General features: G+C 39.9%; 1 protein-coding gene across 1 annotated transcript; it reads right to left on the bottom strand.

The window, feature by feature from the left end:
* Positions 1 to 11,318: 11,318 nt before the first annotated feature.
* Positions 11,319 to 26,347, bottom strand: LOC139414496 (p53 and DNA-damage regulated 1). The gene is made up of 5 exons (XM_071162407.1): positions 26,251 to 26,347; positions 18,531 to 18,606; positions 18,209 to 18,283; positions 16,170 to 16,250; positions 11,319 to 13,409 (listed from the first exon to the last, which is right to left on the bottom strand). Exons 1-5 carry the CDS (start codon positions 26,326 to 26,328, stop codon positions 13,327 to 13,329), a joined length of 393 nt encoding a protein of 130 aa, XP_071018508.1. The 5' UTR covers positions 26,329 to 26,347; the 3' UTR covers positions 11,319 to 13,326.
* Between the last annotated feature and the right edge of the window lie 701 nt (positions 26,348 to 27,048).

The raw sequence follows: 27,048 nt of genomic DNA, 5'->3' as shown, positions 1-27,048 counted from the left end.
CAAACGGTTTGGCCGTACCCCCTCCTTAGAAAGATAAGACTCTCACGATGGTGTTCTCTGTTTTGCTCTGAGTCCCCCACAAGTGTCTAGGAACTCATCTGAAGTCGGTACAGCCGAAATGTTTGGGCTACACCCTAATATGTGGAGAGGTGAGACTCTCATGGACATATACAGTACCAGTCAAAATTTGGACACACCTACTCATTCAAGTGTTTTTCTGTATTTTTTTACTACTATTTTCTACATTGTAGAATAATAGTGAAGACATCAAAACTATGAAATAACACACATGGAATCATAAGGTAACCCCCCCCCCCCAAAAAAAAAGTGTTCAAATCAAAAATACATTTGAGATTCTTCAAAGTAGCCACCCTTTGCCTTGATGACAGCTTTGTAAACTCTTGGCATTCCTTCACTAGGCACTGCTCCTAGTGTAACCCACACGGTGCTTTACGGCAGGGGAAAGTCACTAGGCAGCGTGTTGTGTGGGCAATAACCAGACTGCCGCATCTGGCGAATTCAGGGTGGTCATTTTCATTTCATATCCGTTTGGGGCGTAATTATATTTCTCCATAGTATGTTGAACCGAAGTTGACTGACTGATAGGGAAATGTAGCGTTATGACTATAACTATTGTTCCCTGAAAGAGGAAAACAAAGTACACCATTTGTTGAGCACCACGCCCCGCGTTCCTTTGGCTCGGTGAGGAGCGCTATTAAAATGAAGAAATTAATCCGAGCCTCACGTGTATCACCTGTGGAAGGCGGGGCTTTCAGCGAGGCATTCAGGAAGGCCGGAAGGCCGGGGCGTGATTGTAGACACTTCAACCTTAATGTGGCGAGAATGTGTTCGTTTCCTCATTCTCCTTCTTTACATGGAACAGTAGTTATAGTCATAATGTTACGGAAAGCGATATCAATACATCCTTACTGTAGATGAGGTTTCCAAGCAGCCAACTCAGCTTCAGTACTGGCTGCTGTGGTTCTGTAGGGAAACATTAATCTACTGTCTGTCTGATAGCTGTGAGAGGTGTGTGTGCACGCGTGTGTGTTCTGCACGTGTGTGTGTGTGCGGTTGTCTCTGTATGAATAGCAGTATGAGGGAGAATTTATCAGTGTCAGGCATCTCCTGGGGCAGGAAATATATAGCTGTGAGGTTACGTATCTACATGTCTTAGTTTTCCTATAGGTTTATTTATGAAGCTCTACATCTCCGCAGGCAGGATGATGGTTTTCCCAAGGCGACGCATACATCAGACAGCTGTCTCTCTGTGTGTGTGTGTGTGTGTGTGTGTGTGGTGTGTGTGTGTGTGTGTGTGTGTGTGTGTGTGTGTCTATGTGTGTGTGTGTGTGTGTGTGTGTGTGTGTGTGTGTGTGAGTCTATGTGTGCGCGTCAAAGGCAGCTGCAGGTCTTCCCAGGGCGACACATACATCAGCGATACATCCCCAGGCCATAACTATGGCCTCATGAAGACATCAACAGGCTACCAGAACATCTAATCTACTGGGATCCAAAGGTCACTGGAGGTCACAGATGTGTCAGACCTATTTTTCTTAACAAACCACAACCAAATCTCAGGTGAGACTCTGACCTCAGCAAGACATCAACACAGACTGCCATAAAATTGTGAGACCACAACTCTGACCTCAGGAAGACGTCAACACAGACTACCATGACATTTACTAAGACCAATGGATGTCACTATGTCAGCTTACCAATACCACATACCACATAATACCCTATTCCCTATATAGTGCACTACCTTTGTCCTGAGCCTTATGGGTAAATAAGGGTATATATATATTTATAAATAAACACACACCTACACACACATATATATATATATATATACAGTGCATTCAGAAGGTATTCAGACCCATTCATTGTAAAGTACACTACATAGGGAATAGGGTGCTATTTTGGGAGGCAACCTATGAGTCAGGCCTACTGCACAGTGTTCACATTTTGCTGCCTTAAAATTACACATTTGATTTGCTTTAACCGATCATCCATATTTTAAAGAGAAATAAAAAATTATAGAAAATTGTTGTAATTCATGAAAAAATATATATATATGTATTGATTGTTAAATGTCTTCAAAACCTCAGAGATAATACGCGCCCGTAAATGGAGATAGGTTTTACCGATCTAAGTACCTTATGATACAAAAAGCAGTGCAGATAGTCAAACTACGAAATCATAGGCTTAAAAATACATTATGTTTAAGTTAAAACCAGGAATCCCGCCAACCTCCAGGATTCCTCCACTCCTACACAGACTATGTATGCATGTTGCTTAGCAAGGTGTCTTCTAACAACTGGAACAACATTTAACAGGCCCTCAGACTGCTTAAACAACAAATAGAGAGGAGAGGAGGAAACGTCCTCCCAGGTCAGCAGTACATCACCGGGAATAGGGTGTGTGAGTGTGTACTGTGTGTACAGTGTGTATAATTTGTGTGTGTGTGTGTCCACTCCTAGGTCAGCAGGGCAACAAGATACTGGGGGAAACACGGTTCTTTATTATGTTGTTGGACAATCACTCCCACCCACATATATATATAAACACACCCACACACATATATATATATATAAACACACCCACCCACATATATATATATATATAAACACACCCACCCACATATATATATATATATATAAACACACCCACACACATATATATATAAACACACCCACCCACATATATATATATATATATAAACACACCCACCCACATATATATATATATAAACACACCCACCCACATATATATATATATAAACACACCCACATATATATATATATATAAACACACCCACCCACATATATATATATATAAACACACCCACCCACATATATATATATATAAACACACCCACATATATATATATAAACACACCCACATATATATATATAAACACACCCACATATATATATATATATAAACACACCCACATATATATATATATATATAAACACACCCACATATATATATATAAACACACCCACACACATATATATATATATAAACACACCCACACACATATATATATAAACACACCCACACACATATATATATATATAAACACACCCACACACATATATATATATATATATAAACACACCCACATATATATATATATAAACACACCCACACACATATATATATATATAAACACACCCACACACATATATATATATATATATAAACACACCCACACACATATATATATATATAAACACACCCACACATATATATATATATATATAAACACACCCACACACATATATATATAAACACACCCACACACATATATATATATATATATATATAAAAATAAACACACACACATATACTGTATATATATATATATAAACACACCCACACACATATATATATATATATATATATATATAAAAATAAACACACACACATATACTGTATATATATATATATATATACACAGTATATGTGTGTGGGTGTAGGTGTGTGTTTGTGTGTGTTTTTATATATATATATATATATATATATATATATATAAAAATAAACACACACACATATACTGTATATATATATATATATATAAAAACACACACAAACACACACCTACACCCACACACATATACTGTGTATATATATATATATATATATATATAACTAACTATCCCTTACGGTAAATCTAGCAATTAGTTACATAAACCTAACTCTAACTCTGCAACCCCCCCAGGATGCTATTTGGGATCTGTTGTAACTAAATGAATGACCTCAGAGATGCCAAGCTAGAGGCTAATCCCTCTCAAGGCCTGTGGCTGCTCACAAGGACAACAGTTCGAGCCACCCTATGACATAGGGTTACATTTCTGTCATATTGATTCTATCCGACCCCCCCCCCCCCCCCCCCCCCAACACTCCCAGTGAGGAATAATATAGTTTCTCTACATCAATGCCTGGTTGAGTTGGCAGACGGCTCCAACAGCAGCAGATAGAGAGAGAACAGCCTTCCGGAGCCAAGAGGCTTTAGGACGGGAATGTAGTAGAATAACAACTAACACAGAGTGAAAGATACACTGTGGTGGGCCCAGAGAGAGATTGTGTGTGTACTTTCAGAGAGGGTATCTGAAAGGCTTTCATGTTTTTAAATGAGTCCCAAGCGTCATCGTCTTCCCTTTATAGTGCACTACTTGAAGGTAGACACTGATAGAAACTGTCCAGTGTGTTTCACAAACAGAGAGGTGTATGTGAGCACAGCTCTGGTTAAAATGTAGTGCACTATATTAATATAGAGAGAGTATATATAGAGAGAGAGAGAATAAGGTCCCATTTGGGACGTAGCCATGACGTTGTTACTACATGATTCAGACCTCTCATCGTAGTAGACTCTGTGATGATCATTCATATGATCCCTGTCTTGTGATGCGTTCTCACCATTGTAGCATTCACCACCATAGTCCCAGTAGCAAATGATAATGTAGTACATTACCAATAATGTAATAGCTGCTAATAATGAAATAATGTTTGCATTTATAACATACTAAATGCTTATAATGCAATACATATGCTAAACTAATAGCGTTTTTGAACATACTGTAATAATTAAATAATTATTATTACATCATGCGTTGATTATTACATTATAAAGTGTTTAAAAAAAAAAAAGATAATCCGTACTGTAATAAACTAAACCAATCACGTAATAACTTAAAATGACTCTTTCTTTAATGGCATGAACCCCCCCCCCCCCCCCCCCTCCCCCTCTGCTTAGCCAAGCGCCCACACCACCAGCACCACCCCTTTAAATGTCAGAGCACGGTCAAAGATGATCTATTATATTGACAAGATGGTCGAGTGATCGTTCTAACAATGGAAATACATGTCCTCAAAGACGGAAAGCAAGTGGGCGGAGGCGATATCAGGTGGGACCCCTTCTAGCCAATGAGGAGCAGATACGATTGCGAACAGGCACAACTCTGATATAAAGTGTTGTCGTCAACCGCCTGAATTCAATGGCGAAAGTATTTCAAATTCATCTACCTCACGAATATGAATAGCCCGTCTTGAATTTCAAAAAAGAGACAACTCCGATACAAAGTAGGGTTTTTTTCTCTCAAAGTTGGGACATTCAATGACCACAAGGGGACGTTTCATGATGATCAAGGAGATGTCGCATGATCGTCCAAGCCTAAATAAGCTCAGGAGTAAAAATGTGCTTAACAAGTCACATAATAAGTTGCATGGACTCTGTGTGCGATAATAGTTTAAAATGATTTTTGAATGACAACCTCATCACTGTACCCCACATATCTGTAAGGTCCCTCAGTGGAGCAGTGAATTTCAAACACTGATTCAACCACAAAGACCAGGGAGGTTTTCCATTGGCTCACAAAGAAGGGCCCCTATTGGTAGATGGGCAAAACAATATAAAGCAGATATTAAATATCCCTTTGAGCATGTTGAAGTTAATAATTACACTTTAGATGGTGTATAAATACACCCAGTCACTACAAAGATACAGGCGTCCTTCCTAACTCAGTTGCTGGAGAGGAAGGAAACCGCTCAGGGATTTCACCATGAGGCCAATGGTGACTTTGAAACAGTTACAGAGTTTAATGGCTGTGATAGGAGAAAACTGAGGATGGATCAACAACATTGTAGTTACTCCAAAATAGTAACCTAAATGACAGAGTGAAAAGAAGGAAGCCTGTACAGAATACAAATATTCCAAAACGTACATCCTGTTTGCAACAAGAAACTAAAGTAATTCTGCAAAAAATGGTGAAAAAGCAATTACCTTTTGGTTCTGAATATAAAGTGTTATGTTTGGGACAAATCCAACACAACCCATTCCTGAGTATCACTCGCCATCTTTTCAAGCATAGTGGTGGCTGCTTCATATTATGGGTATGCTTGTAATTGTTAAGGACTGGGGAGTTTTTCAGGATAAAAAAAAGAAAATGTAGCTAAACACAGGCAAAGTCCTAGAGGAAAACCTGGTTCAGTCTGCTTTCCACCAGACACAGAGATCACCTTTCAGCAAGTCAATTTGATTTATTTATTTAATTTAACCTTTATTTAACCAGGCGTGTCAGTTAAGAACAAATTCTTATTTACAATGATGGCCTACCAAAAGGCAAAAGGCCTCCTGCGGGGACCGGGGCTGGCATTTAAAATTAAAATAAATTACATAAAAATATAGTACAAAACACATCACGACAAGAGAAACAACACAACATGACATAAAGAGACCTAAGACAACAACATAGCAAGACAGCAACACATGACATCACAGCATGGTAGTAGCAACAAAAACTAACAACAACATGGTAGCAACAAAAACTAACAACAACATGGTAGCAACAAAAACTAACAACAACATGGTAGCAACAAAACAGACAGCACAAAGGGCAAGAAGGTAGAGGCAACAATACATCAAGCAAAGCAGCCACAACTGTCAGTAAGAGTGTCCATGATTGAGTCTTTGAATGAAAACACAAGGCCAAATCTACACTGGAGTTGCTTACCAAGAAGACAGTGAATGTTCCTGAGTAGCTGAGTATTGACAAGGCCTGAAAACTGTAGTCTAACAATGATCAGAGCTTGAAGAATTTTGAAAATAATAAATTGGCAAATGTTGCACAATCCAGGTGTGCAAAGCTCTTAGAGACTTACCCAGGAAGACAAACAGCTGTAATCGCTGCCAAAGGTGCTTCTACACCCGGGGGTGTGAATACTTATGTAAATTAAATATTTCTGTATTTCATTTAGAAACATGTTTTCAACTTGTCATTATAGGGTGTTGTGTGCAGGTGAGAAAAACATTTAATTTAATCCATTTTGAATTCAGGCTGAAACACAATTTTGGAGGAGGGAATAAGTCAAGAGGGAAGACTTTCTGAAGTCACTGTACATCAACACATTCACCACTCATCTAGGACTGAGAAGGTTTTGAACGTTGGTATCTCCTCAGCTCCAGTGGTGTTCCAGAATGCATTCTGTCAGACACTGCAAGGCATTTCAGGTGTGAAAAACATCAGCGACCACTCGCCGAAGTCGAGGATCGGTAAGATGGTCAGTTTTACGAGGATATGTTTGTTTGGCAGCATTAGTGAAGGATGCTTTGTTGCGAAATAAGAAGCCGGTTCTAGATTTAATTTTTGGATTGGAGATGCTTAATGTGAGTCTGGAAGGAGAGTTTACAGTCTAACCAGACACCCAGGTATTTGTAGTTGTCCACATATTCTAAGTCAGAACCGTCCAGAGTAATGATGCTAGTCGGGCGGGCAGATGCGGGCAGCAATCAGTTGAATAGCATGCATTCAGTTTTACTAGCATTTAAAAGCAGTTGGAGGCCACGGAAGGAGAGTTGTATGGCACTGAAGCTCGTCTGGAGGTTAGTTAACACAGTGTCCAAAGGGCCAGAAGTATACAGAAAAGAGTCGGCCTGAGAATTGAACACTGTGGCACCCCCAAAGAAACTGCCAGAGGTCCGGACAACAGGCCCTCCGATTTGACAAACTGAACTCTATCTGAGAAGTAGTTGGTGAACCAGGGGAGGTAGTCATTTGAGAAACCAAGGCTGTTGAGTCTGCCGATAAGAATGTGGTAATATGACAGCTCATGGTGGATCTATGGTAGTAGTTATTGGTTGTCGGTCAACTACTGAACGTGTGTGCGTGAATCACACAATCCTTCTTGGCCATGAACTCCATCTGTGTCTGGACATGACTTATTCACATTGAACATATTCTCCTACAACTCCAATCTTCCCAGACAGTGTCCCGTTTTTAATTTCACACTTTATTTGAGTCCCATTGAGTCAAGAGAGCCCTGAGTCAGTTTACAAAATAAACAAGAGCAGTGTTTTATAGGATGTACCAGGTGTTTATCACTCTGGCCCGGTGCCAGTCCTCGGTGCCACAACACGCAACACAACAGGAAGCTTCCGTACCACGGCAAACGCTACCCCCGGACAGAAAGTTACTGTGCCACCATGCCATGTGACTGCCCCCCCCCTCTCCAAGGGGAAGTTCCTGCCCCCCCCCCCTCTCCCAGGGGAAGATCCTGCCCCCCCACCTCCTTCGGAAGTTCCTGCCCCCCCCACACACACCAACTGACCTCAAATAATCAGCTCTGACATTAACATTATTTACGTGAAAAGTATGCAAGTACAGTGTTGGGATCCATTATATAAAACCACTGTATATACCGAATACAGACAAATGATTATTCAATATAAACACATCCATGACTGTAACCTGTAACTGTAAACAACAAAGACAAGCACTGATGGGTTTTCAGAGATTCATTTGGTACCAGGTAGTTGTGGCGTATCGATGCAATGTGGAAGCTCCCTAAAAAAAGTCCTGTAAGGCCATTCGCTGAGACATACCGCCACCTGCTGGTAGCAACAGACGACTACACAAAAGAGAAGGGAATCGCAACGAAGAACAGGACACTTGACTCTGTCCACAATATAAGAGCTTCAGAATGTAAGAAAATTGAACATGGCTGGTTATTCTCTAATTAATATATTTATTTTTTTTAGAAATGGAAGAGGAATCACATATCCAGCTGCATGCATACTGAACAAAAACATTAACCTAACACACAACAATTTCAACAAATCAGTCAATTGAAATAAATCTATGGATTTCACATGACTGGGCAGCCGTGGGTGGGGAGACAAGCCCAGCCAATCAGAATTATTTTTCCCCCTCACACAAAAGGGTTTAATTACAGACAGAAATATTCCTCAGTTTCATCAGCTGTCCAGGTGGCTGGTCTCAGACGATGGCAAAGAAGCCAGATGTGGAGGTTCTGGGCTGGTGTGGTTACATGTGGTTTGGGGTTGTGAGGCCGGTTGGACGTACTGCCAAATTCTCTAAAACGACATTGGAGGCGGCTTACGGTAAAGAAATTAATATTAAATTCTCTGGCAACAGCTCTGGTGTACATTCCTGCAGTTCGCATGCAAATTGCACACTCTCAAAACTTGAGACATCTGTGGCATTGTGATGTGTGACAAAACTGCACATTTTAGAGTAGCCGTTTATTGTGCACAGCACAAGGTTCACCTGTGTAATTACTTTCTTTCCCCCCTTCTTTTAGGGGTAGATCAGCTTTAATATAGCAGATAGGTTGTAGCTTCCGTCAATGTAATTGTCTGCAACACTTCCAATCCCCCACACCTACTCATTCAAGGGTTTTTCTTTATTTTTACTATTTTCTACATTGTAGAATAATAGTGAAGGACACTGAAATAACACATATGGATTCACGTAGTGACCAAAAAAGTGTTACACAAATCAAAATATATTTTACAATTTTGATTCTTCAAAGTAGCCACCCTTTGCCTTGATCAAGCTTTGTACACTCTTGGCATTCTCTCAACCAGTTTCAGGTGGTAGTCACCTGGAACGCATTTCAATTAACAGGTGTGCCTTGTTAAAAAGTTAATTTGTGGAATTCCTTTCCTTCTTAATACGTTTGAGCCAACCAGTTGTGATGTGTCAAGGTATATAGAAGTTAGCACTATTTGGTAAAACATCAAGTCCATATTAATGGCAAGAACAGCTCAAATAAGCAAAGAGAAACGACCGTCCATCATTACCTTAAGACATGAATGTCAGACAACTCAGAAAAAGTGTTTTTTCATAGTTTTGATGTCTTCACTTCTGATCTACAATATAGATAGTACAAATAAAGAAGAGCACAGGAATGAGTAGGTGTGTCCAGACATGACTGGCACTGGACATACATACATGCATAAATATATATCTATTTTTTTAAATATATATTTTCCTTTATTACATTTGACATTTACAGTAACCGTAATTGTAAAAATGTGGGATGTGTTGAAATCCGTCTCCAAACGTATTTTTTGTTTCCTAAAACTTGGAGTAAACTAAGCGAACAACAATGGTTAGGCTTCTACTTCCAGCTCATACATACTATATAGACTTTAGGGGGAACCGTCTATTTTACAATAGGGATGTTTTGTTTGTTTTCACTCCTGTCCTTCCTCTAACCTCAATCTCTCCCATATATTTATTTCACAAAAGTTCTGAACCTATGTACGTTTCACAGACACAGTGTGTTTTACATTAGTTATCTTGTTGTTATTAGTCCCACCCTTCAGCTCCATTCAACCACTCAACACCATAAATATATATATTGGATTTCTATTTGCCATATATTTATATTTATAACTGTCCTGTGATGTTTCACAAAAGGTATGACATTTCTATTCTTATAGTTTCTACAGATTTTAAATTTAAAACCATGTTTGGGGCTATAAATATTGTTATATTATTGATTGATTGTCTATGACTTTTCAGATCACCCAGTATTGCTATCTGCAGCGTTAGCTCCAGGTAAATGTTGTAATTCTTCAGCCATTCCTGGACTTGTGACCAAAAAAACCAAGCTACATATGGACAATACCAAAACAAATGATGTAATGATTCTGTCTCTTCGCAGCAAAATCTGCAGAGATGGAAGGTTGTATTATATATATATATATATATATATAGTGGATTTTTCTGATATGACACCGGATCCAAAACCTAGAATTTTAAAAATAAAATTATTGTATGCAAGTATTGCAACCAATAGAATGTTATATATATATATACACTATATATAATTCTAGGTTTTGAATCCGGTGTCGTATCAGTTCATAAACCACGTGCCATGGAATCGGTATGTTGAAAATCTCTCCAACTATGAAATCGGTATACTTCTTTATTCTTCACAATTTTCTTTAACCAGTTATGGTCTTTAATGCCGACAATTAGTTGTTTCTAATTTTGGGTAGAACAGACATTTCCATTTATTTTTGTTAGATGCATGTGTGGCAACTCCACAAGTCCTATTTATATTATTTACAAAGATACCCTTTAAAAAATACAGATCTTAAAATTGTTTTGTTTTTAATCTATTAGTATATTTGAGTTTAACCACGATATTTGTAGTATTATTTGTTCTGTTTGTTTTTCTGGTGGATTAAATTTAAAATGCAACCAACTTTCTGAGGCTTGTTTTAAAAAATAACGACATTTGGGAGATGATTTCATTTTCAAATAACCAGAAGTGAGGTTGTAATCTGAATGAAGGGGAAAAGGCCATTCTTGAACACGGGGTGAGCCGTTCTTAATAATCTGATAGAGAACCAGTTCAGATATGACTGAAGCTTTTAGTGAGGGTCTGTTTTAATATTTAATCATTTCTGCCCTCTGAACTCATATTCATTATATAAATAAGCCTGTTTAATATTGTCTTGCTTGCATTTCCAAATAAAATATCATTTTTTTCTCATACTATTTTTATTTTTTTAACTGTTCGCTAGGTGTAGGTATGACAATAAGCAAATAGGTAAACTGGGATATGACTAAAGAGGTAATCAGGGTAAACTGGGATATGACTAAAGAGTTAATCAGGGTAAACTGGGATATGACTAAAGAGTTAATCAGGGTAAACTGGGATGTGACTAAAGAGGTAATCAGGGTAAACTGGGATATGACTAAAGAGTTAATCAGGGTAAACTGGGATGTGACTAAAGAGGTAATCAGGGTAAACTGGGATATGACTAAAGAGGTAATCAGGGTAAACTGGGATGTGACTAAAGAGGTAATCAGGGTAAACTGGGATGTGACTAAAGAGGTAATCAGGGTGATTTTTCCACAAATAGACAGGTATTTTCCTTTCAACGGTAGCAAAATCATATTTATTTTTTTGCTAACTTTCTATTACAATTTATTGGAGTGAGATCATTCATTTCTTTCGGGATATGAATACTGATAATGTCCACATCCCCGTCAGACCATTTTATTGGTAAACTACACGGTGATGTAAAAGTTGCATTTGTTAGTGATCTAATACGTGATATAGTACAATTATCATAACTTGGTTGTAATCCAGAGAGGTTAGAAAAAGGTGTCTAGATCCTCTAAGAGGCTGTAGAGGGATTCTAAATTGTGGTTTTAAAAGAAAACATGAATCATCAGCGATGAAGGCCCTTAATATTATTGTTGGATCAGATTTTAATCGCTAACATTTCAAAATAAATAGATATGCCGATCATGGGCCACCTTGTTTACTCCTCTTGACAGTTTAACACCTTCTGAGAAGAAGCCATTATTTACTATTTTACACCTCTGGCTACTATACATAACTTCACCCCATTTTATAAGAGATTCTGATAAATTAAAATGGCATTTATATATAAACTCAAATCGTACTTTTATCAAAAGCCTTTTCAAAGTCAGCTATGAATAGCAGGCCTGGTTTCCCAGATTTTTCACTGTATCGTCCATGTAAAAAACCTGTCTGATTAGAATGAATAATATCCGACAATACCTTTCTAATTCTATGCGCTATATAAACACTCTCCTAGAATGTTTTCCATCACAACACTGAAGTGTAAGGGGCCTCCTTTTTTTTGTTTTAGTAATAATGAAACCAGACCTTCTTGTTGAGTATCCAAATATACCATTTATACAGGAGTGGTTAAAACATGCTAATAATGGTCCTCTGAGTATATCAAAAAAAGTTTGGCATACTTCCACTGGTCTGCCATCCAGCCCTGGAGTTTTCCCAGCCTTAAAAGGCTTTAATTGCATCAAGAAGTTCCTCTGCAATTTGTCCTTCACATGAGTCTTTCTGTACACATGTTAAATTTTACATTATTCATAGAAAAATAAATCCATACAATTAACTTTGGTTAGAGAAGATGGAGAATGAAACGAAAACATTAAAAGTACTTTTCATTCTCTTTCAAAATATCGTTTGGTGAATCATGGGTGACTCCGTCATTTGTAACAAGTAAAAAATAAAAAAAATTCCCACATATTCCATCCAGGTTACTTTGTTTTTATAATATATTACACTTGATCTTTCTGGACTAAGTTCCTCAATTTATTTTGGTTTTTCCTCTAATGTATTCTGAGCCATCTGTGTAATGATCATGTTGTTTAATCAGCTTATTGATATAAAAACACACCTGTCAGTTGGATGGATTATTTGGGCAAAGGAAAATGCTCACTAACAGGGATGTAAAGACATTTGTGCATATGGAAAATGTCTGGAATCTTTTTATTTTAGCTCATGATACAAGGGACCAGCACTTTACATGTTGCATTTATATACGTTTTATAATATATTTGACTAAAACATTTCTGAGTCTCCCACTGTTGAGGGTCCACGTGGGGTTTAGGATCTGTTGTTCCTGAAACCATGTGTTTGATACTGTTCCATTCATTCTGATCCAGAGCCTCCAATATAAAGTACCACCAGCCGCCATTGGGTCAGACCCCATCTAAAACCCTAACCTCATCTCTTCATCAGGTGGTTGATGGCTTTCACCTCGACATCGGAAAGAGGAGACAGGTTGTATCCTGTCAGCTCCGGTTTCCCTGGAAACACAAACACAAGTCTTTACAACACTATCCACATCACAAGATAATGCAAACTAACTAGGCATTGTTGAAGGAGGTAATGTAAACTAACTATGCATTGTTGAAGGTGGTAATGCAAACTACCTAGGCATTGTTGGAGGAGGTAATGTAAACTACCTATGCATTGTTGAAGGAGGTAATGTAAACTAACTATGCATCGTTGGAGAAGGTAATGCAAACTACCTATGCATTGTTGGAGGAGGTAATGTAAACTAACTAGGCATTGTTGGAGGAGGTAATGCAAACTAACTAGGCATTGTTGAAGGAGGTAATGTAAACAAACTATGCATTGTTGGAGGAGGTAATGTAAACAAACTATGCATTGTTGAAGGAGGAAATGGAGCCTAACTATGCATTGTTGAAGGAGGTAATGTAAACTAACTATGCATTGTTGAAGGAGGAAATGGAGCCTAACTATGCATTGTTGAAGGAGGTAATGTAAACTAACTATGCATTGTTGGAGGAGGTAATGTAAACAAACTATGCATTGTTGGAGGAGGTAATGTAAACAAACTATGCATTTTTGAAGGAGGTAATGTAAACTAACTATGCATTGTTGAAGGAGGTAATGCAAACTAACTATGCATTGTTGAAGGAGGTAATGTAAACTAACTATGCATTGTTGAAGGAGGTAATGCAAACTAACTATGCATTGTTGAAGGAGGTAATGCAAACTAACTATGCATTGTTGGAGGTAATGTAAACTAACTATGCATTGTTGGAGGTGGTAATGTAAACTAACTATGCATTGTTGGAGGTAATGTAAACTAACTATGCATTGTTGAAGGAGGTAATGTAAACTAACTATGCATTGTTGAAGGAGGTAATGTAAACTAACTAAGCATTGTTGAAGGAGGTAATGGAGCCTAACTAGGCATTGTTGGAGGTAATGCAGCCTAACTAGGCATTGTTGAAAGAGGTAATGTAAACTAACTAGGCATTGTTGAAGGAGGTAATGTAAACTAAATAGGCATTGTTGAAGGAGGTAATGGAGCCTAACTAGGCATTGTTGAAGTAGGTAATGCAGCCTAACTAGGCATTGTTGAAGGAGGTAATGTAAACTAACTAGGCATTGTTGGAGGAGGTAATGTAAACAAACTATGCATTTTTGAAGGAGGTAATGTAAACTAACTAGGCATTGTTGGAGGAGGTAATGCAAACTAACTAGGCATTGTTGGAGGAGGAAATGGAGCCTAACTATGCATTGTTGGAGGAGGTAATGTAAACTAACTATGCATTGTTGGAGGAGGTAATGTAAACAAACTATGCATTGTTGGAGGAGGTAATGTAAACAAACTATGCATTTTTGAAGGAGGTAATGTAAACTAACTATGCATTGTTGAAGGAGGTAATGCAAACTAACTATGCATTGTTGAAGGAGGAAATGGAGCCTAACTATGCATTGTTGAAGGAGGTAATGTAAACTAACTATGCATTGTTGGAGGAGGTAATGTAAACAAACTATGCATTGTTGGAGGAGGTAATGTAAACAAACTATGCATTGTTGAAGGAGGTAATGTAAACTAACTATGCATTGTTGAAAGAGGTAATGGAGCCTAACTAGGCATTGTTGGAGGTAATGCAGCCTAACTAGGCATTGTTGAAAGATGTAATGCAAACTAACTAGGCATTGTTGAAGGAGGTAATGTAAACTAAATAGGCATTGTTGAAGGAGGTAATGGAGCCTAACTATGCATTGTTGAAGGAGGTAATGTAAACTAACTATGCATTGTTGAAGGAGGTAATGCAGCCTAACTAGGCATTGTTGAAGGAGGTAATGTAAACTAACTAGGCATTGTTGAAGGAGGTAATGCAAACTAACTAGGCATTGTTGAAGGAGGAAATGGAGCCTAACTAGGCATTGTTGAAGGAGGTAATGCAAACTAACTATACATTGTTGAAGGAGGTAATGTAAACTAACTATACATTGTTGAAGGAGGTAATGTAGGCATTGTTGAAGGAGGTAATGTAAACTAACTATGCATTGTTGGAGGAAATGGAGCCTAACTAGGCATTATCGAAGGAGGTAATGTAAACTAACTATGCATTGTTGGAGGAAATGGAGCCTAACTAGGCATTGTCGAACGAGGTAATGCAAACTATGCATTGTCGAGGTAATGCAGTTAACGCATTGTCGATTGAGGTAACGCAAACTAACTAGGCATTGTCGGAGGTAATGCAGACTGTTCATTGTCGAATGAGGTAATGCCAAATATGCATTGTCAGAGGTAATGTAGACAAACTATGTATTGTCGAAGGAGGTAATGCATACTAACATTAGGCTATGCATGGTTGAAGGAGATAAGACTAACTATGCATTGTCGAATGAGGTAATGCAGACTAACTACGCATTGTTAAATGAGGTAATGTAGACTAACTACACATTGTCAGAGGAGATAATGCATTGTTGGAGGTAATGCCTTCTATGCATTGTCGGAGGAGGCAATGCAGCCTAACTATGCAATGTTGAAGGAGATAATGCGAACAATCCATGCATTGTTGGAGGTAATGCAGAATAACATTAGTTTATTCATTGTTGAAGGATACATTACTGAGATCAGGGCGCGGTTTTGCTAAGCGCATCATTAAAACCATAGGATCCTGTGGTTCTATGATGAAATTAACTTTGCATTAAGATGCTTTTGGGAAACGGGTCCCTGTACTGTTCACTACAGCCTAAAGGAAGCATGGTTGATGACGTTATGTAATGATTTTTACCTTGCAGTTCATTGAGGCGGTTCAGTTTGTCTTTAAGGGCTTGGCGAAGGTTGTTGATCTCCTTGTCTAGCTGCTGCTGGTCTGGTCAGAGAAACGCAACACACGACATATGAAACAGGACATTACAGAGGCTGGCATCCTGCTTCAACAGACATTACAGAGGCTGGCATCCTGCTTCAACAGACATTACAGAGGCTGGCATCCTGCTTCAACAGACATACAGAGGCTGGCATCCTGCTTCACAGTCATTAAACAGGACATTAGAGGCTGGCATCCTGCTTCACAGTCATTAAACAGACATACAGAGGCTGGCATCCTGCTTCAGTCATTAAACAGGACATTACAGAGGCTGGCATCCTGCTTCACAGTCATTAAACAGGACATTACAGAGGCTGGCATCCTGCTTCACAGTCATTAAACAGGACATTACAGAGGCTGGCATCCTGCTTCACAGTCATTAAACAGACATACAGAGGCTGGCATCCTGCTTCACAGTCATTAAACAGACATACAGAGGCTGGCATCCTGCTTCACAGTCATTAAACAGGACAATACAGAGGCTGGCATCCTGCTTCACAGTCATTAAACAGGACATTACAGAGGCTGGCATCCTGCTTCACAGTCATTAAACAGGACATTACAGAGGCTGGCATCCTGCTTCACAGTCATTAAACAGGACATTACAGAGGCTGGCATCCTGCTTCACAGTCATTAAACAGGACATTACAGAGGCTGGCATCCTGCTTCACAGTCATTAAACAGGACATTACAGAGGCTGGCATCCTGCTTCACAGTCATTAAACAGGACATTACAGAGGCTGGCATCCTTACAGAGGCTGGCATCCTGCTTCACAGTCATTAAACAGGACATTACAGAGGCTGGCATCCTTACAGAGGCTGGCATCCTGCTTCACGGTCATTAAACAGGACATTACAGAGGCTGGCATCCTGCTTCACAGTCATTAAACAGGACATTACAGAGGCTGGCATCCTTACAGAGGCTGGCATCCTGCTTCACGGTCATTAAACAGACATACAGAGGCTGGCATCCTGCTTCACAGTCATTAAACAGGACATTACAGAGGCTGGCATCCTGCTTCACGGTCATTAAACAGACATACAGAGGCTGGCATCCTGCTTCACGGTCATTAAACAGGACATTACAGAGGCTGGCATCCTGCTTCAGTCATTAAACAGGACATTACAGAGGCTGGCATCCTGCTTCAGTCATTAAACAGGACATTACAGAGGCTGGCATCCTGCTTCACAGTCATTAAACAGGACATTACAGAGGCTGGCATCCTGCTTCACAGTCATTAAACAGGACATTACAGAGGCTGGCATCCTGCTTCACAGTCATTAAACAGGACATTACAGAGGCTGGCATCCTGCTTCACAGTCATTAAACAGACATACAGAGGCTGGCATCCTGCTTCACAGTCATTCAACAGGACATTACAGAGGCTGGCATCCTGCTTCAGTCATTAAACAGGACATTACAGAGGCTGGCATCCTGCTTCACGGTCATTAAACAGGACATTACAGAGGCTGGCATCCTGCTTCACGGTCATTAAACAGGACATTACAGAGGCTGGCATCCTGCTTCAGTCATTAAACAGGACATTACAGAGGCTGGCATCCTGCTTCAGTCATTAAACAGGACATTACAGAGGCTGGCATCCTGCTTCACAGTCATTAAACAGGACATTACAGAGGCTGGCATCCTGCTTCACAGTCATTAAACAGGACATTACAGAGGCTGGCATCCTGCTTCACAGTCATTAAACAGGACATTACAGAGGCTGGCATCCTGCTTCACAGTCATTAAACAGACATACAGAGGCTGGCATCCTGCTTCACAGTCATTCAACAGGACATTACAGAGGCTGGCATCCTGCTTCAGTCATTAAACAGGACATTACAGAGGCTGGCATCCTGCTTCACGGTCATTAAACAGGACATTACAGAGGCTGGCATCCTGCTTCACGGTCATTAAACAGGACATTACAGAGGCTGGCATCCTGCTTCACAGCTCTTACCTCTCTGTATCATCTCTTTCGTCTTCGCTTTGGGGAATTTGATAAACATGTTTCCAAAGCAAACCTTCACTTTTTCTGCATGTACAAAAAAAAGGATAAGAAGAGATTAAATTGCCAGTGATTCATTTTTAAATATCGAAGTATTTTCTGAGAGATAATGGAACATGAATAATTATTTAGAAAGACTAATATGAAATGTCGTCATTGTCCACAGCTCTGCCTCTGTGACTTTTAATTGAGTGTATCAAAGAGGGAGGAAGTGTCTTTTGGGTTGTATTCATCTTTGAATAAGAGCTCCAAACTGTCATTATTCTGCACCCACCTTCCGATGCCATCTCATGTTTCAGAGCATTCAACGCTTCCCTGTTCATATTCCGCTTCGTGTCCAGATCCACGATCTAACAAACAGCCACATGGACACAGCGGTAGTTGTGTTAACTGTATTACATAGTGACACCGAGTGGATGTGAGGAAAATGGAAAGTCAAAAAAACTAGCGAGCTAGCAGCACGTGCTGCCTGGGTACGACCTAGCCTGGGAAGCCACTAGTGGGCTTTATGGGTCTCCACAGCTGCTAGTGGTCTTTATGGGTCTCCACAGCTGCTAGTGGGCTTTATGGGTCTCCACAGCTGCTAGTGGTCTTTATGGGTCTCCACAGCTGCTAGTGGACTTTATGGGTCCCCATAAATGTGCACAGCTAGTAATACACCTGTTTATCCCGGCGACCGGTTCCGTTTTTGCTGCCTTCTTGCCATTTAAATCTAGTTAAGGAGAAAATTTAAGCCTTTGCAGCCTGAATGGAGAATGTTTATGTGCAAACCATAGAGATAGAGGACTCATCTTTGTATCTCCATTTTGAAGTAGTCCATTTTTTTTCCCACGATTGGCTGATCCCTCCTGTTGACCTGGTTGGACATGACTAACAGGGTCACCAGGAAGGATCAACCAATGAAATTGTAAGTCCAAACCAGTTGCAAGTATGGTTAGCTGCAGCACAATATGGCGACTGGGCGAGTGGGTGTGTCGAAAGGAGAGGGTGTATGGAAAGCGAATCAGCTAATTGGTCAGATTTGTTGCCTCAATATCATGTCGCGTGTCTGATTGGGCTGCCAGTGACCAGCATTGTATAAACATGCATGTTGACATGAGACAGGACCACGATACCACGGCTGTGTCGCCGGCGTTCGCTAACGTGGCAATCCCTCCCCCCCCACCATGATTTTATTTCAAGTAGGATAGCAGCCTACTCAATAAATAACTAATATTGATAACCATCGAGATGTCACCTTGACACATACAGTCAGTCTACTTCTCAACGTGGAGGGCTGTACTGCAACAACACCGAGACACAGTGCCTTTCGCTCCCGCTTGACAAGCACGGCTGTCCAGTAACAGGAAGTAACTACCTAGTATCAGGGTTACAGCCGCAGTAAGAACATGCATGTTTTATTTTATTTAACCAGGAAGGGCTCATTGAGATTAAAATCTCTTTTTCAAGAGCGCCCTGGCCAAGACAGCATACAACTCATGAAGCAACAGTTCACCCACCATCAGTACTTTTAATAAAATTAAACTAATCTTTAGTTTTAGAACTGAATATTTACAATTATTTGTGTAAAATGAACAGTGAAATAAGACTCATCCACTGGCTTCGAAACAGAAGTCCAAACTCTCGCGGTACTGTAGCTTAATGTGTGGTAGTTGCCAGTGGTGTGAAGTACTTAAGTAGTACTCTAAAGTATTTTTACCTAAGTAGTATCTGTACTTTTCTATTTATGTTTTTTGACAACTTTTACCTCTACTTTAGTATACTCCCTTATTTGACCTTATTTGCACTCACTGTATATAGACTTTGTTTCTACTGTAGACTTTTCTACTGTATTATTGACTGTATGTTTTGTTTATTCCATGTGTAACTCTGTGTTGTTGTATTGTGTCGAATTGCTTTGCTTTATCTTGGCCAGGTCGCAGTTGCAAATGAGAACTTGTTCTCAACTAGCCTACCTGGTTAAATAAAGGTGTTCTCAACTAGTCTACCTGGTTAAATAAAGGTGTTCTCAACTAGCCTACCTGGTTAAATAAAGGTGTTCTCAACTAGTCTACCTGGTTAAATAAAGGTGTTCTCAACTAGCCTACCTGGTTAAATAAAGGTGTTCTCAACTAGTTTACCTGGTTAAATAAAGGTGTTCTCAACTAGTCTACCTGGTTAAATAAAGGTGTTCTCAACTGGCCTACCTGGTTAAATAAAGGTGTTCTCTACTAGCCTACCTGGTTAAATAAAGGTGTTCTCAACTAGTTTACCTGGTTAAATAAAGGTGTTCTCTACTAGCCTACCTGGTTAAATAAAGGTGTTCTCAACTAGCCTACCTGGTTAAATAAAGGTGTTCTCTACTAGCCTACCTGGTTAAATAAAGGTGTTCTCAACTAGTTTACCTGGTTAAATAAAGGTGTTCTCAACTAGCCTACCTGGTTAAATAAAGGTGTTCTCTACTAGCCTACCTGGTTAAATAAAGGTGTTCTCAACTAGCCTACCTGGTTAAATAAAGGTGTTCTCAACTAGCCTACCTGGTTAAATAAAGGTGTTCTCAACTAGCCTACCTGGTTAAATAAAGGTGTTCTCAACTAGCCTACCTGGTTAAATAAAGGTGTTCTCTACTAGCCTACCTGGTTAAATAAAGGTGTTCTCAACTAGCCTACCTGGTTAAATAAAGGTGTTCTCAACTAGCCTACCTGGTTAAATAAAGGTGTTCTCTACTAGCCTACCTGGTTAAATAAAGGTGTTCTCAACTAGCCTACCTGGTTAAATAAAGGTGTTCTCAACTAGCCTACCTGGTTAAATAAAGGTGTTCTCAACTAGCCTACCTGGTTAAATAAAGGTGTTCTCTACTGGCCTACCTGGTTAAATAAAGGTGTTCTCAACTGGCCTACCTGGTTAAATAAAGGTGTTCTCAACTGGCCTACCTGGTTAAATAAAGGTGTTCTCAACTGGCCTAGCTGGTTAAATAAAGGTGTTCTCTACTAGCCTACCTGGTTAAATAAAGGTGTTCTCAACTAGTCTACCTGGTTAAATAAAGGTGTTCTCAACTAGCCTACCTGGTTAAATAAAGGTGTTCTCTACTAGCCTACCTGGTTAAATAAAGGTGTTCTCAACTAGCCTCCCTGGTTAAATAAAGGTGTTCTCTACTGGCCTACCTGGTTAAATAAAGGTGTTCTCAACTGGCCTCCCTGGTTAAATAAAGGTGTTCTCTACTGGCCTACCTGGTTAAATAAAGGTGTTCTCAACTGGCCTACCTGGTTAAATAAAGGTGTTCTCAACTAGCCTCCCTGGTTAAATAAAGGTGTTCTCTACTGGCCTACCTGGTTAAATAAAGGTGTTCTCAACTGGCCTACCTGGTTAAATAAAGGTGTTCTCTACTAGCCTACCTGGTTAAATAAAGGTGTTCTCTACTAGCCTACCTGGTTAAATAAAGGTGTTCTCAACTAGTCTACCTGGTTAAATAAAGGTGTTCTCAACTAGCCTACCTGGTTAAATAAAGGTGTTCTCTACTAGCCTACCTGGTTAAATAAAGGTGTTCTCAACTAGCCTCCCTGGTTAAATAAAGGTGTTCTCTACTGGCCTACCTGGTTAAATAAAGGTGTTCTCAACTGGCCTACCTGGTTAAATAAAGGTGTTCTCAACTGGCCTACCTGGTTAAATAAAGGTGTTCTCAAATGGCCTAGCTGGTTAAATAAAGGTGTTCTCTACTAGCCTACCTGGTTAAATAAAGGTGTTCTCAACTAGTCTACCTGGTTAAATAAAGGTGTTCTCAACTAGCCTACCTGGTTAAATAAAGGTGTTCTCTACTAGCCTACCTGGTTAAATAAAGGTGTTCTCAACTAGCCTCCCTGGTTAAATAAAGGTGTTCTCTACTGGCCTACCTGGTTAAATAAAGGTGTTCTCAACTGGCCTCCCTGGTTAAATAAAGGTGTTCTCTACTGGCCTACCTGGTTAAATAAAGGTGTTCTCAACTGGCCTACCTGGTTAAATAAAGGTGTTCTCAACTAGCCTCCCTGGTTAAATAAAGGTGTTCTCTACTGGCCTACCTGGTTAAATAAAGGTGTTCTCAACTGGCCTACCTGGTTAAATAAAGGTGTTCTCAACTAGTTTACCTGGTTAAATAAAGGTGTTCTCAACTAGTTTACCTGGTTAAATAAAGGTGTTCTCAACTAGCCTACCTGGTTAAATAAAGGTGTTCTCAACTGGCCTCCCTGGTTAAATAAAGGTGTTCTCAACTGGCCCTACCTGGTTAAATAAAGGTGTTCTCAACTGGCCTCCCTGGTTAAATAAAGGTGTTCTCTACTGGCCTACCTGGTTAAATAAAGGTGTTCTCAACTGGCCTCCCTGGTTAAATAAAGGTGTTCTCTACTGGCCTACCTGGTTAAATAAAGGTGTTCTCAACTGGCCTACCTGGTTAAATAAAGGTGTTCTCAACTAGCCTCCCTGGTTAAATAAAGGTGTTCTCTACTGGCCTACCTGGTTAAATAAAGGTGTTCTCAACTGGCCTACCTGGTTAAATAAAGGTGTTCTCAACTAGTTTACCTGGTTAAATAAAGGTGTTCTCAACTAGTTTACCTGGTTAAATAAAGGTGTTCTCAACTAGCCTACCTGGTTAAATAAAGGTGTTCTCAACTGGCCTCCCTGGTTAAATAAAGGTGTTCTCAACTGGCCCTACCTGGTTAAATAAAGGTGTTCTCAACTGGCCTACCTGGTTAAATAAAGGTGTTCTCAACTAGTCTACCTGGTTAAATAAAGGTGTTCTCTACTAGCCTACCTGGTTAAATAAAGGTGTTCTCTACTGGCCTACCTGGTTAAATAAAGGTGTTCTCTACTAGCCTACCTGGTTAAATAAAGGTGTTCTCAACTAGCCTACCTGGTTAAATAAAGGTGTTCTCTACTAGCCTACCTGGTTAAATAAAGGTGTTCTCAACTGGCCTACCTGGTTAAATAAAGGTGAAATAAAAAAATACAAAAACATTCCTAAATAAAATGATGTACCTTTTACTCCAAACATTTTCCCCTGACACCCAAAATTACTCATTACATTTTGAATGCTTAGCAGGACAGGAAAATTGTCCAAGTCGCACACTTATCAAGAGATCATCCCTGGTCATCCCCACGATCTGGCAGACTCACTAAACACAAACGCTTTGTTTTTACATTATGTCTGTGTTGGAGTGTGACCCTGGCTATCTGTAAATTGAAAAAATACAATTGTACCATCTGCATTGCTTAATATAATGATTGTTTTTAATGATTTGTACTTTTAACTTTTGAGACTTAGGTATATTTTAGGAACTACATTTACTTTTGATACTTAAGTATATTTAAAACCAAATACTTTTCGACTTTTACTCTAGTAGTATTTTACTGGGTGACTTTCACTTGAGTCATTTCCTATTAAGGTATTTTTAATGTTATGATAATTGTGCACTTTTTCCACCACTGGTAGTTGCGTGGTAAGACACCGAAGACAAAAAAACAACTCAATCCAAACCATCTAAACTATAACAGAGCACGTTCTCCAAACCCACTCCTTCCACACCCACTACTTTTCTTTGGTTGCCATTTCCGTGGTTTTCCAGAAAAATGTGGCTACTTTGAAAACGATGTTGCGGGTGAAAATATATTGGTTGCAGATTGTTGGCATACAAAATTGCAACGCGCTGCCATGCATTTTTCTTAAAATATATATTTTACCGTGACCTGTTGCTGACTATCCGGCAGTTAGCAGACTGTTACTGGAGGGAGGGAGTGGGGAAGGCCGCAGGGCTGTGTGTGTGCGGAGTGTTGAGAAAGCGCTGCAGCAGGAAGCCGATTCACGGAGACAGATCAGCACGCACGTCTGACCCGTTTTTACCAGTTGTAGGCAGGCTATTTATATATGGGTATTATGGAGACACTCATTTCCAACCCCAAAAAACATATGAATGCGCTAGAACTGATAACGGCGACAAAACAAAATGATTTTAAGGCGCACTACAGTGCTTTAGATAAATTATCTCAGGGAGGTGGTTTAAAAAAAAACTATATTCTAATGTCAACTTTTCTTATGGGAAAAACCGTATCAAGCGTAGGGTTTTTGACTCTGTTCTAGGGTCTGACGGAATGCGCCAGAGGAAATTAGAAATGGAACTCAACTCCCTCGTTCTGTTATGGGGGGAAAAAAACAATGAAACGGACATTTCTACCGTGCTCTGTGCTCGCAAACTGGTGCACGGGAGGGTCAGAGTATCAAAGTATGCGAAACGGAGAACGGAGGGCACTTCTCGAATGAGTACTCTGTTTGTACATATTTTGAAGCAGGCCTACATACACAAACAGGATTTATTTACAATTATAAACGGAGTGGTTTGAGCCCTGAATACTGATTGGTTGAAAGCTCTGATATATCAGACCGTGTACCACAGGTATTTTTTATATATTTTTCACCTTTATTTAACCAGGTAGGCCAGTTGAGAACAAGCTCTCATTTACAACTGCGACCTGGCCAAGATAAAGCAAAGCAGTGTGACACAAACACAGAGTTACACATGGAATAAACAAGCGTACAGTCAATAACACAATAGAAAAAAAAGTATATTTAAAGTGTGTGCAAATGGTGTGAGGTGGTAAGGCAATAAATAGGCCATAGTAGCAAAGTCATTACAATTTAGCAGATTAACACTGGAGTGATAGATGTGCAGATGATGATGTGCAAGTAGAGATACAGGTGTGCAAAAGAGCAGAAATGTCAATAAAAACAATATGGGGATGAGGTAGGTAGATTGGGTGGGCCATTTACAGATGGGCTATGTACAGCTGCAGCGATCAGTTAGCTGATGTTTAAAGTTAGTGAGGGAAATAAAAGTCTCCAGCTTCAGCGATTCTTGCAATTCGTTCCAGTCATTGCCAGCAGAGAACTGGAAAGAAAGGCAGCCAAATGAGGTGTTGGCTTTGGTTTGTGGGACATGGACTAAGAACAGCACTTAGCCGTGGTATATTGGCCTTATAGCCTACCACATCTCCCTGGGCCTTATAGCTTAATCATAACAGTCAAACAAGTTAAATCGTCATCTATTGAAAATGATTTGGTGAGTTTAAAAAAGGGCAAATTATCTTTTCTCTTGAGACATATTCTTAAGCAATACAAATTATTTTGATGGAAAGCGTATTTTGTTTATTTAGCCTACATCTTTACAAATTAATTCGCTCCATAACATTATGGAAAATGGGTTTATTGGATAAAATGTGGCAACTCCTGAGTGGGCTCCTGGGTGGCGCAGCAGTCTAAGGCACTGCATCTCAGTGCTAGAGGCGTCACTACACAGCCTGGATTCGAACCAGGGTCTATGACAACCGGCCATGATTGGGAGTTCCATAGGGCAGCGCACAATTCACCCGGGTTAGGGCTTGGCCTCCATTGTAAATAAGAATTTGTTCTGACTTGCCTAGTTAAATAAAGGTTAAATAAATAGTTTTGGGTGGTCATTGTGCTTAAAATTCTTGCTACACCTGGCAACCCTGAACTCCCCCATACTAAAAAGTCGCCATATTGACCTGCAGCTACCCCCTTCTCCCCTAGTTGACTACATTAAAATGGTGGAAACCCTCAATGGCCCTGTCCATGCTAATACGGCTTTATGGCCACTAGAGGCCTCTATCATTCTCTATGGTACAAAATGGTCGCTGGGGAAAACGAGTGTATAACCGGCTGTGGTTATCAAGCCGAGCCGATAGTGGAGAGCTCCATAAAGCCCACTCTAGGTGCGACTAACCATGTCCTGGTGATTCCCTCCAAAAAATACGCCATTCGATACAGCTACGACTTTTTCGTAGTACGTTAGGAGAATTAGGGGGGTGAAAGTCCCTTGTATCGAAGTGGCGTGTTTTTAGGGTTGTCAAATGGCTCGCTAGCTTCCCAGCCAATGTTTGGTCAAATTACAACCGATTTAACTAGCCTGAGAGCTAGCATCATGGACAGTAACCGTGTTCGTACAAAGTATTTTTGAATTACTAAGCATTACCTGTTGTTTGTTTGCAAGAACATCCTCTGCAGCCTCTTCAACTTCGGTCAGATATTGTAAAATTCGTTCCGCCTCCATGATGGCTGTGTGTTGCAACAAAAATATGTCCTACGTGCAGCAAGTACTTCTCAACATATTTGGTTCCCATTATAAAACAATTGACCCTAAGGGACGACTGAAGTCCTAAAGATGAATGAATATGTTTTCATTGAAACAAAGACCCAAATACGTTTATTTTCTTCTTCTTCTTCTTCTGTGGATTTCATATGGCAGTTTGCAACCAAGTTTAAAGTGCATTACCTCCACCAATTGGACTGGAGTGTGGACCAGAGACAGTAAAAAAAATCCTACCCAATAATTCCGTGTCCCCTAAGGAAACGAAATACATAATGAAATACAACAACCCCTGAAGATTTCCCCACTTAATCCTGGCTCTTCGACCCCATTACTCCTCAAATCTAATAACAATCGCTCCCTTTTCTCTCACATATTTCTGGCACTGAAATAGAACGTATTCCACTGTCTCCATCTCCTCCTGACAATGATCACACCTCCCAGTCGGATGGTTCCCCACCAATTTCAATGTACTATTTTGTGTGTCCCAGTCTCAGCCTTGTGTGTCCCAGTCTCAGCCTTGTGTGTCCCATTCTCACCCTTGTGTGTCCCAGTCTCAGCCTTGTGTGTCCCAGTCTCAGCCTTGTATGTCCCAGTCTCAGCCTTGTGTGTCCCAGTCTTGTATGTCCCAGTCTCAGCCTTGTATGTCCCAGTCTCAGCCTTGTGTGTCCCAGTCTCAGCCTT

Source organism: Oncorhynchus clarkii, chromosome 7 (genome assembly GCF_045791955.1).
Source record: "Oncorhynchus clarkii lewisi isolate Uvic-CL-2024 chromosome 7, UVic_Ocla_1.0, whole genome shotgun sequence".
Lineage (NCBI taxonomy): Eukaryota > Metazoa > Chordata > Actinopteri > Salmoniformes > Salmonidae > Oncorhynchus > Oncorhynchus clarkii.
Note: the sequence above shows the minus strand (reverse complement) of the source record. Positions and strands in the feature narration are given on the sequence as shown.